The following is a 12686-nucleotide window of genomic DNA, read 5'->3' as shown; positions in this document are numbered from 1 at the left end:
CTGTGTCCGTTCCTTTGGCCTACCCACGGGCCTGCACTATTGGTACCGAACCCCTTTTTGGCCGCAGGCCTGGGGGAATATCACTGACGAAAACCCAGTGGCCGCCAGTGACATGGAGATAGGCAGGTGTCCAGACCAACACCATTGCCATAATGTTCAAGTGGACTCCAGTTTACCGCCATCTGAATATGGTGGGAAGGGTGAAGGCCCTAAACCTCATACCTGTAGGGCAAGTTTCTTATAAAGACCCCGGACACACCCACGGTTTACTCCAAACCGGCGACGGCACGTCTCCAAGGACCGATACCCAGACCCTTCAGGAGATAGCATGTTTTTCCTTGTCTTTGCCAGCTACTCCGTATCTGCCTCCCGGAATCCTTATAGGTGTCGGTAGTTTTTTCCCACGTTGGGTTCGCTCCTGGCCCTGTCCAGTGGGATTTACTTTTGTCACCTTCCGGCCTGCTATTTGCCTTCTATCTGAGATAGAATTGGTGTTTCTTTCTCTTATCTTCGTTAATTGTTGCCTTTTGTTTTTTCATGACTTCCTTTTCCTTTTTGCTCGGGTCGTCGCGAGGCCTGATTTGACCTCCTCCGACCTCCCGGGCACTCGTGGATTGCGGAGAACGTCTCCAGCTTTCCTCAGACTACCAACGGTCTACCTGGACCCCGCGCGCGCGCACGGGATCCGGATAGTCGGTTGATAGTTTTTCCATCGTTGTTTCCGAAGATTGCCCTCAGCCTTATGCTGACATTTATAAGAGGTGTGCCCTGCAGTTTAGTCACCTTGAGTCTCTAGGGACTCTAGTTTACATCACAGGAGGGTGCGGCCCTCCATCACCTCGATCCGAGTATATTTATTTTCAGGAACAGAGGACGAATCCCTCTCATATACAGAACCAGATACTGATTTGTTTTTAGGGGCGCAACCCCTCCCTCGACCTCAACCAGATACTGGACTGGATACAGAGGACAGGTGGGAGGACACATTCTCATAGAGAGAACCGGTCACAGAGGTAGACTCTGCTGTTGGTTATTAGGGTGCGGCCCACTCGGGCTAGCACCCGGTCGTATTGCGGTATGCGATCTCATTAGTAGAGAGCGCGGCTCTCTCATACACTCGACGCCCCATTTGTTCATCACACAGGCTTGTACCTGTGCAAGTCTTTGAGGACTGCATAGACGGGCGTCCCTCCTGCATTCAATTAGAGCTTACATCCATGCTACTGACTTCGTTCTAGAGGACTGCCTGGTCATGCAATATATACATTGTTAGACGGGATCCCTCTATTCTATCTCCGGTAATGGACCTATTGGATCCTGACCACTGTAACACGCGAGAAATACTCACAGAGGTATAACGGGGGGAGACTCATTTACACTTATTTACGCACACTCCTGGAGATGGTGCGGCTAAAGGATGGTCCTCCGGTATTACGAGTGTGCAGTTTTTTTGGTATATTCTGCACGATATAATACAGAGAATTACTTTCTGTTTTGGATATCCAGTCCATTACGAACAAACTGCAAAGACAGTTTCTCCCATGTCAGGAGATACGGAGGCCTTCATGGAGCAAACGGGCACTGCCTTGCTCGGGTGACAAGATTAAGGAGGACTGTTACCTGGTCTGAAGGTAAAACTGTACATATTGACAACATGGTGAGACCTTGGGATAAGATGGCAGGACTGCCCTGTCTCCTCGGAGCACGTACCTGGTGGACATGGTTCGGAGATGGTGGACCCTCCGTCTCTGCTCTATTTATCCCTAACGGGAGCCGTTTGGTTGGATTCGCGCTAACCTACTTTTCACCTACTGTCGAGGAGACATACGAGACTTTAGGGAGGTGCCTGATGTGCCCCGACTCCTACACAGACATCTTTCACTCTTGGACGAGGGCATTTTCTGGATGGAAATCTGCGTTCCGGTTTGCTTTTCCCATCCCTTTGAAGATTTCTGGGATTCACTATTCCCAGAGTAGTCGACCACCGTTTCCTCCACACAAGTTCAGTTCGGAACCTTGAATGGACGTTCTTTGGAGTCTTTTCTCTGCTGTGTCCGAGGATTAAACAGTCCATTTGGAATATTGGGATCACTTAGAATACGGCTGGTTTGGCCACACTCTTGCCTGCATTATGAATTTATTCTCGGATGAGACATCTCACCGGGTAAGACAGGAAGGAATGGAAGATCCTCCTCAGTTTTCTGTTGCGATTTTGGTGGTGGACTTAGGCGCATTCCTTGAGATTGGAGATCTACCTGCAAGGCCACATCACCGAATGACCCTGGCACGATCGGAGAAGCCGCCTTACGGATCATGAGTTATGACATGGTGGCTGTTTCTTCTCGCGACCCTAAGTCCGAGATTGACCTTCGATATGACATCTCTACGGGAATATGGCTAATAGGTCTGCTGGCCAGCTCATCAACCGACTGCTAGGAAACGGGTCGCAACACCACGTGCAATGGATTTACCAGCAGATGGTACCTTTTTTCCGTATTTGAGATGCTTCGTCGGCTGGCATCTTCTTTGATCCGTCTGCTGTCATTTATCGTACTTGGAATATCCAATTAGGATTACTCTGATATTTCCTGGAATTGATACCAGCGACACAAACAGCATTGGATTGGTGAACTGAGCTTTGAAACAGCAAATACGAAGCCTCCTGTCATGTTATAAAATTGTAGATTATGCTAGCTTTAGTGTACCTATAATCTTAATTTTATTAATGACAGGAGGCGAGTATTTCCCACCCATTCTTGTCCCTCCCTTGTTTTATGTTATAGTTTGGATTATCAGGTACGTATGCAACTCTGTTTGTTGTCTCTGCTACCTCTCGCTTGTTTCTTATGTCTGTTTGTTTCATAAGTAGGTTGGGATATCTACATATTAAGGTTAATTTGGTTGCTACATTGGGTACCTGCATGTTTATTTAGAGTACATTTCATTGGATAATCAACCTGTTCGATTCTGTTTTTCTCTCGTTTCAGTTTACAGTCCATCAACACTATCTAGTTTGACGGTTACTCTCGGATTGTGGACGTCGTTATTTCATCGTATCTAGGACTTCGTTTCTTCCCCATGATGTTCTCTGCCTTTTATTCTGTTTTGTCGCAGCTTGAAAGAGGAAATGAAGCATGGGGAGAGGAGTTTTATAGTACCTAACTTTTTTCTGATTGGTTGTTTTTTCTGTGCTGCTGTGGAGTTCTAGTAAAGAGAGACTTAAGCAAATACTCGCCTCCTGTCATTAATAAAATTAAGATTATAGGTACACTAAAGCTAGCATAATCTACAATTTCCAGGCAAGGATTTTGAACCCTTTTTAAATATAGGAACAACATCTGCCTTCCTCCAATCCTCCGGTACAATACCTGAAACAAAAGAATCTTGAAAAATTAAATACAGAGGTTCACTTATTTCCCCACTTAGCTCCTTAAGTACTCGTGGGTGGATACCGTCAGGCCCCGGAGCTTTATTTACATTAATTTTCTTTAATAGCTGTAGCACCTTGTCTCGAGTTATCCAATCACAAGTTATCTGCAAGTTTGTTGCAGCAATCATATGCATATCTCTTGCCATAGGATCCTCATTAATATATACCGAAGAAAAATTGTTATTTAAAATTTCTGCCTTTTCCTGGTCTTCATTGACTAACAGACCCATCTCGGTTTTCAGTGTACCTACGCTTTCATTTTTTTGTTTTTTTTAGAATTAATGTACTTGAAAAAATGTTTGGGGTTGGTTTTGCATTCTTTGGCTATCAATTTCTCATTTTCTAGTTTAGCCACTTTAATTGCCTTTTTGCAAGTATTATTGGCTTCCTTATATCTTATATAGGATGCATCTGATTGGTCCGATTTAAATTCTTTAAAAGCCCTTTTCTTATTTTTAATCTCTTGTTTTACTTCTCTACTAAGCTACATTGGTTTTAATTTGTTTATTTTATATTTATTTCCCAATGGTACATACTGTGAAATGTACCTTTCTAATATTTGTTTGACTAGTTTCCATTTTTCCTCAGTGTTTTTATCACTAAGCCGTTTATGCCAGTCGATATGTTGTAGAGCTGCCCTAATCTTATTAAAATTGGCTTTTTTTAAATTATACGTTTTACTATACCCCACATGCTTTTGCTTTTTTGAGTTTATTTCAAAAGTTACCATATTGTGATCACTATTTCCCAAATGCTCCCCTACTTGAATGTTGGATAAAAGATTAACATTGTTTGTTATAACGAGATCCAGACAAGCATCCTTTCTAGTTGGTCCTTGTACCAGTTGTGACATAAAGGTGTCATTTAACACATTAAAAAAACGGATTCCCCTAGCTGAAGTACTAGTCCCTCTATCCCAATTTATGTCCAGGTAATTAAAATCTCCAATAATTAATGTGTTCCCCCGATTTGCAGCTTCACCAATTTGCTCTAACAGCAGTTCTTCCTCATTAATATTTACATTTGGTGGTTTATAACATATCCCACCCAATAACGTATTTCCCTTTGTTTGCCCCAAGCAGATATCTACCCATAAAGCTTCCACATTTTCCTCGTCACACTCCACATGCCTAAGATTTGACTTGAACTCATGGCTGACATACAAACATACCCCACCACCCTTCTTGTTTTTCCTATCCCTCCTAAATAATGTGTACCCATTTAAGTTAACTGCCCAGTCATTTGTCTCATCCCACCATGTTTCTGTTATGCCTATTATATTGTATTGTTTAGTGTATGCTATTTTCTCTAGTTCCCCCATTTTGTTATATAGGCTCCTTGCATTCGTAAGCATTCATTTAATATTACCATGAGTCATTACTTTGAGCTCAAATAGGCTTCAAAAGTGCAGAAAGATTTATTACATGTAAAACTTTCATTCTTAGTTTTTTCTTTATATACTAAGAGACCATCGCTATTTTGATTGTATGTGTCTTCAATTGCTTCGTGTATAAAAATTTCCTCAAAGTTTTTTTTTTTTCAATATTTTTTTCTTTTAGTTCTAAAGTTTGTTCTTTAAAGTCTCCTATTTTTGAACAGTTTCTTCTGAGTCCCAAAAATTGAATCTTAGGTGGATAGTGGCGACTTTAAAGAACAAGCTTTTGAAACTAAAAGAAAAAAATTATTGAAAAAAAAACAACCTTTAGGGAATTTGTATAGGCAATTGAAGATGCAGCATGATTGGTCTATGAAAGCATTAGTACAGACTTTAAAAAAAAAAAAAAAAAGTTTTTGTTTGTATCTGCAATTCTTTTTTTTTTTTAAATTTGAAGGTCTATAAAATGAATAGTCTATATACTATAGTCAAGTGTTGAAATAATTCCTCTGTGATTACTATTAAGGAAAAAATAAAATAAAATAAGATCTTCCTTAGCACCATCCCAGATAAAAAAAAAAGAGATCAACAATATAGCGGAAATAGGAGACCAGGTTCTTGTTTCATGCATGTACACCCCATATGGCAGAGGTGTGCATAACTTGGGGCAAATTTACCATGGTCACCATGTGACCTAATGATGTCATAATGATGCAACCTCTGTCTTTTTTTTTCCTACAGGCATGATGGGATATGTAGTTCCTTTTCAGAGGTTATTTTATGCCGATCTTATAAATAATTATTTTACATGTTTTATGAAGAAATAAAGTATGGTAATGTGTACCTAATAGTACTAGTAAATTTTAAAAGCCCCATAAAAGGTCCACAAGCAGGAATAATGTTTTTGATCACTTGAGAAATCCCAAAGGTGAAACTGGTTGTGACTATTCAGAAGGACATTTTAATTTATATTGTGCTATATTACTATAAACATTGTTTTACCCTCAGCATTTTATGTTTTTTTTTTTATTTTTTTTCATCCTGCATTTATTTTATCATCTTAAAGGAGACTACCTAAGCTGATATCATTGAGCATTAGGTTGAAATTGTAATTAATTTTCATATTTTTCCAGGCACTTTTATTGGTTTGAAACAGTGAACACTGTATCCTGTTTTTATTCTTTAAAATGCCGTTTCCACTGTGAACACTCAAAAAGAAAAATCCAGATTCATCCCTGAGTGGGGATTATACCACACATATCCTTATCTAAAAGCTGATTGGAGGCACTGTCCTTGTGAGTGTATTATTTTTCTTCACATAATTGAGATATTGAACATACTGGGTTGTACTATTATTTTTCTTTTTGTCTTACATTTTACATTAGATGCCAATAACAGAACACCCTACCTCAATCAATACCTAATTAGTTTTTATGCCAAGGAGGACCCAAAGGAGGAATGATCTACACTAAAGCATCACCTCATCAAAGACTGATAGAAAAGGGCCCTTGTTTTATTCCTCTGGGACTTTTTAAGTATAGCTAAGTATAGCTAAGTTATTTTCATCACTATTTGGTTCTACTATATATATATATATATATATATATATATATATATATATACACTGCTCAAAAAAATAAAGGAAACACAAAAATAACACATCCTAGATCTGAATGAATTAAATATTCTTCTGCAATACTTTGTTCTTTAAATAAAAAAATGGAAATCAAATGGAGGTCTGGATTTGGAGTCACACTCAAACTGAAAGTGTGAAAACACACTACAGGCTGATCCAACTTTGATGTAATGTCCTTAAAACAAGTCAAAATAAGGCTCAGTAGTGTGTGTGGCCTCCACGTGCCTGTATGACTACCTACAATGCCTGTGCATCCTCCTGATGAGGTGGCGGATGGTCTCCTGAGGGATCTCCTCCTAGACCTGGACTAAAGCATCTGCCAACTCCTGGACAGTCTGTGGTACAACGTGACGTTGGTGGATGGAGCGAGACATGATGTCCCAGATGTGCTCAATTGGATTCAGGTCTGGGGAACGGGTGGGCCAGTCCATAGCATCAATGCCTTCGTCTTGCAGGAACTGCTGACACTCTCCAGCCACATGAGGTCTAGCATTGTCTTGCATTAGGAGGAACCCAGGGCCGCACTGCACAAGGGGTCTGAGGATCTCCTCTCGGAACCTAATGGTAGTCAGGCTATCTCTGGCAAGCACATGGAGGGCTGTGCGGCCCCCCAAAGAAATGCCACCCCACACCATTACTGACCCACTGCCAAACCAGTCATGCTGGAGGATATTGCAGGCAGCAGAACATTCTCCACGGCGTCTCCAGACTCTGTCACGTCTGGCACTGGAGAGGTGTTCTCTTCACGGATGAATCCCAGTTTTCACTGTACAAGCCAGATGGCAGAGAGCATATATGGCGTTGTGTGGGTGAGCGGTTTGCTGATGTCAACGTTGTGGATCAAGTGGCCCATGGTAGCGGTGAGGTTATGGTATGGGCAGGCGTATGTTATGGACAATGAACACAGGTGCATTTTATTGATGGCATTTTGAATGCAGAGATACCGTAACGAGATCCTGAGGCCCATTGTTGTGCCATTCATCCATGACCATCACCTCATGTTGCAGCATGGTAATGCATGGCCCCATGTTGCTAGGATTTGTACACAATTCCTGGAAGCTGAAAACATCTCAGTTCTTGTGTGGCCAGTAAACTCACCGGACCTGACACCCATTGAGCATGTTTGGGATGCACTGGATCAGCGTATATGACAGCGTGTTCAAGTTATGTATATATGTGATTTTTTGAATATTTTTTTCAGGGCTGCTTTGTATTGCCAGTCCGGCTTTGCAAAAAGGGGCCGTGAATATGTATGTCATTACAATTATGATTTTGCCAAGATCCTCTGTCCCTGAGAGGTAATTAAGTGAGAAAGAATTACAACTCAATTTTATATCAGGTACAGAAAAATCTACAATATTTTATAACACCTGAAAACAGACATATAACAACCAGGTACCCCCTCAAGTGTTATATCCGCAGATCTGAGCACGCAACATATGCAAAAAGTGCTCAGATACCACAAACACATGAGGCGCCTGCCCAAAATAGTTCCAGGAGAAAGGCAGTGGCGGTTGGTCTCTTTTCGGAGTACAAAAACGAATAAAATACTGTATGCTTTAGCTGTTATGTAGAGAGTTGTGAAGGGATACCCCCATCACCATTCAACTAATTGTACTCCCTTCTATCAGCCTTCCCCAGTTGTTCATTCTTTTGTTATGCTCCATTCGTTATTTTGTTCTGTTCCCGAACCCAGACCACCCTAAGAGACCCCCTAAGAGACTAATTAGAACTGAGAACGTTAGTGTGTGGGTTATTATGCGACACCAGTGATACTGGAACTTGTGGATTATTGGGAAAAGGGTATGCAAGACAGTGATACCTCAGACCGTCACAAGAGTGTTCACCTAATCCATGCAAAAGATTTCACCAAACAGTGCTCTTCCAAGATGTAAAGAAACAAACGCAGGTGAGGATGGAAGTTCTGTGGTGTTCACGAGGTAGAGTGTCCGATTTTAGTTACATGCACTCGACGACCAAACATCACTGCCGGCATTTGTGCTAACTAGATGGCCGACCAAAACCTGCCACCCAGACGAACACCGAGGTGTGAATCGTTGTTAGGTGTCAATAGGGGTGAACAAGGTTAATAAGCATATAGGTGGGCTGAGTATGGGAGGTATAACAAGGGGATTCCGGGCTTTTGTTCGGTTAACAAACAAAAAAGGGGAAAAGAAGGAGGAACATGGTATTTACCGAACAAACCAGGGAAACGTAGGTGAACACAGTATTTCAGTGACAGGGTGTTCTGTCACAGTCCTACTGTGTCAGATGAAAGTAGGGTATCATCATACTTTACTGCACCCACGATATCCACATTTATGGCCACATCTGGTGTCACAACACAATTGTTAAAGGACCACTATAGCTCAATAAAGTGGTCTGGGTGCCAGGTCCCTCTAGGGTTAACGCTGCCTGCTGTAAACATAGCAGTTTCAGAGAAACTGCTATGTTTACATATGGGTAAATCCAGCCTCTAGTGGCTGTCTCATTGACAGCCGCTAGAGGCGCTTCCGCGCTTCTTACTGTGAGTAGACGCCAGCGTCCATAGGAAAGCATTGAGAATGCTTTCCTATGGACTGACTGAATGCGCGCGCGGCTCTCTGCACCAACAACTTTTATTCCCTTCCTTGGCTGTGCGTACACCCCCCTGTTAAAGTACTGTGTTTTATCCTATATATTTTGTGTGATTCCCCTTTGTCCGCTCGGGAGACTTAATGCGAATCTAATGTGCCCCATTAGATCTTGTCACCGACCATAAATGTGAAACCGCAAGGGAAACATTTAATGAGCGCTTTCCCCTGTGTGGCCACCATTCATATAACCAAACACGTGGCAGAGAGGATGGCGGACATCTTGTCTTCCAAAAGAGGGCAGCGGTACTTGGTCGTTGAGTGTCCGGAACCCTTTTTGGCTAGGCACTCGTACGAACACCAGTAAACGTTCCCTGTTCCCGACGACCTACACTATCGGCATTCGGGAGATATGAAGTACCAAACAGGGGGAGCATTCGTATTGTGAAAGCAAGATATTCCCTTGTATGGTTTTTGTACAGGACCTCACAAAGAGAGACCGACCAGGGTACCTATTCTCCTGGAACTATTTTGGGCTACCACCTTGTGTCTGGCCGGTCAAATCTTCCACCATCCCCGTTCTACCGAACGATCTGAGTGATTCATGGATATGTTGGTCACTCAGATCGGGGATCTCAGAGAATGTGCTTTTTGTAGGGTTTCTATGGTCTATGTACAGGTTATCTTTTTGGGACTTTTTGTGTCTGAGAGTTAATTAAATTGGAGGAGTTTACTTAGGCAATTATTTATCAGGTACAAGGGATCCTGGGATTGGCATTTTTTTGCCTGTGAGACCCCTTGAATGAGAGATGGCATAAAAGCCATGTATGTTTGAATAAAATGCAGTTATACCCCCAGAGCTGAGTGTCATCCAGTTGCTGGGAATGAGGTGGGAGAATTTTGGATTATTTTACTGTGCCTGACTTCTCCATTGGATTGTTTTACTTGTTCCTGGCTGTACTTTGGTGTAACCAGTGGAGGAGAGTCTCTGCTAGGATTAGGGCTCTGCTATGAAAGGGATGGAAAAGCAGGACAGAGCATACAGAAAGCAGTGCAGGAAAGAGCAGGCAGAGAGCAGAACAGAACAGAGAAGGTTAAGCAGGGCAGAGCAGAGCAAGCATAGAACATAGACTGTCAGCCAGAGTGGTCTGACAAATATCTGTCAGAATGTGAGTTAAAATGTTGGGCCCTGCTAAGCATCAAGGTCATGCAATCAGCGCTGTATCTTCCACGAGACTAACAAGGGGCAATTTCCAGGGGGCGGCAAAAAACACTGGCCCCAAATGCCCAGGCAAATGCCTTGTTTTAAGGGGGCCCAAGAGCTGGCCGGCTGGCCAGTTCTGTCCCAGGCGGTCGGGCGCGCAAAGCAGGCAGCGAGGGTACTGAGCTATTTCTGCTTAGCTCCCTTGCGCGCCACAGAGTAATGCCGGAAGCTGGAATATGACGTCACTCTGGCTCCCGGCATTACTCTGTGGCTCACAAGGGAGCTGAGCAGGAAGGGCTCAGCACCCTCTGTGCCAGCTTTGCGCGCTTGACAGACTGCCTGCATACCTGGATGCCTGTCGTCTGCCCAGCAACCCAGCCATCCGCTAGTCCAGCAACCCCACTGGACCACATGTGAAAAAATATCCACCCAGCTCTCTCAAACGTAAGGAGGCTAGGTGGATTTTACTGAAATATTTAAAACAATTACAGTAATCTATGAGTGTTGGGGGGGAAATGTGTGTCTGTGTATCTGTCAGTGAATGTGTGTGTGTGTATAGCTGTCAGTGTGTCTGTGAATGAGTGAGTGCGTGTGTGTGTGTGTCTGTCAGTCTGTAACAGTGTGTCTGTGAGTGAGTGTGTGTCTGTCTGCCAGTGAATGTGTGTGTATACCTGTCAGTGTGTCTGTGGGTGGATGTGTGTCTGTCAGACTGTGACGGTGTATGTTTGGGAGTCAGTGTTTCTGTGAGTCAGTGAATGAGTGAGTATGTATGTCAGTGAATGAGCGTGTGTGTGTGTGTGTGTGTGAGTGTGTATGCCTGTCAGTAAATGTGTGTGAGTGTGTATGTCTGTCAGTGAATGTATGTGTGTGTCTGTCAGTGAATGGGTGTGCCTGTCTGTGAGTGAGTGATTTTGTGTTTTTGTCAAAGTGTGTGTTAGTCTTTAACAGGAAGAGGTGTGGTCTTGACAAGAAAGGGTGGAGCAAATTTAAATTAGGGGTTGCTTGAGTTCTGTCATGTCTAGGGCAGCACCGATCCAAAATACACCAGTAAAAGCAATATCATTAGTCATGCTAGTGCTCTTTCCTAGATTTAAGGATCCCCTTTCCAAGGTTCTCTTTCACCCTTTCTCAGCTTTTCCCATCTAATAGTGATAAAGCATTCATCTTGCACTACTGTGTAATAATTGTCTTTTGTCTCATTGTAACTGGCAGTGCATGACCCATTGTTCTAATGTTTGCCATAAAAAATGATAGACTCTAATGATATTTGCTTTTTATTTGTTGTTCTAATGAGACCTTTTTCTGTGTGCAAAATAAAGTCATATGAACAAACCTGTACTAGACTGAACAATTCCAGACGCAACAGTTTGACCAAGCAGGTCATATTGATTTAACCGTGAGCCATCTTCGGCAACTACAACAGATTGAGATGGTTCCCGTGTCCATGAATAGACTACCTCTGCTCTTGTGTACGCATCTATAGAGAAAATAAATACAACTCTATTAGTATCAAAAATATGATTAACCACTTCATGAACTAAGCTTTCATTTTGCTAGTATTTTGGGACATTAAAGTCATCCAGAGGTTGACAGATATATACAATCTGTGTGCTGTATGTAGCACTTAAATAGGATATAAAATGATGTGTCTGTGTTGAATGTTCCCTGAGTAAAGGGCAAATCTTTACAAATGTAACCAAATGTAGCCTGAGAAAGCTCCACCTCACAGCCTCCTTTTGTTTTACCTTAAAGGGACTCTCCAGGCAGAGTCTTTTACTCACCTCGTTCCAGCGCCGGGAGCCTCGTGAAGCCGCGCCCCCTATTTCGTCAAAATGATGAAATAGGCGGGCGCGAGCAGGGAGCAATCAGACGCTTCCATTTGTAAGCGTCATTGCTCCCTTGTGCGCATGCGCGGCTTTGCCACACATGCGCACATACTTCAGAGGGCGGCATTCATGCCGCCCTCTGAAGTCCTGAGCGCACTACCGCGCATGCGTGCGGTCTGCGCGGCCGCGAGCTGAGCTGACTGACAGCTCAGCTCGTGGTCTTTGCCCGCCCCCCTCCTCTGCTGACAGGCTGGAGAGAGAAGACTTCTCTCTCCTGCACACGTCAGACGTATTTTAATATGTCTGACGTATACAGGGCCTTTTTAGGGCCCTCCATGATAGGAAGTCCCTCTGGTGGCCGTCTGAGTGACGGCCACTGGAGGTATTCCTATCAATGTAAACACTGTATTTTCTCTGAAAATACAGTGTTTACATTAGATTGCCTGCAGGGAGCTATATATCATACCTGAACAACTACATTAAGCTGTAGTTGTTCAGGTGACTATAGTGTCCCTTTAACTTGCTTATTAAAATGTATGTATTTTCACTATATTTCTATTGTGCAGTGTTACAGTAATCATAATAAACTATAACATGTACATGAAAGCCTTGTTGATTATGTAAATATGCTGAACCAATCTA

At 42.8% G+C, this 12686-nt stretch overlaps 1 protein-coding gene across 1 annotated transcript in view; it reads right to left on the bottom strand.

Annotated features, from left to right (window-relative positions):
- GABRA1 (gamma-aminobutyric acid type A receptor subunit alpha1) overlaps positions 1-12686 on the bottom strand; it is a 708344-nt gene that overhangs the window by 386509 nt on the left and 309149 nt on the right. Inside the window, exon 7 of the mRNA XM_063447498.1 lies at positions 11552-11695. Within this exon, the coding sequence (XP_063303568.1) occupies positions 11552-11695 (144 nt within the window). The remainder of the gene's footprint in view (positions 1-11551; positions 11696-12686) is intronic.

This window comes from Pelobates fuscus, chromosome 3 (assembly GCF_036172605.1).
Source record: "Pelobates fuscus isolate aPelFus1 chromosome 3, aPelFus1.pri, whole genome shotgun sequence".
Classification (NCBI taxonomy): Eukaryota; Metazoa; Chordata; class Amphibia; order Anura; family Pelobatidae; genus Pelobates; species Pelobates fuscus.
The sequence above is the reverse complement of the archived record's forward strand: the minus strand, read 5'-3'. Positions and strand labels throughout refer to the sequence as shown.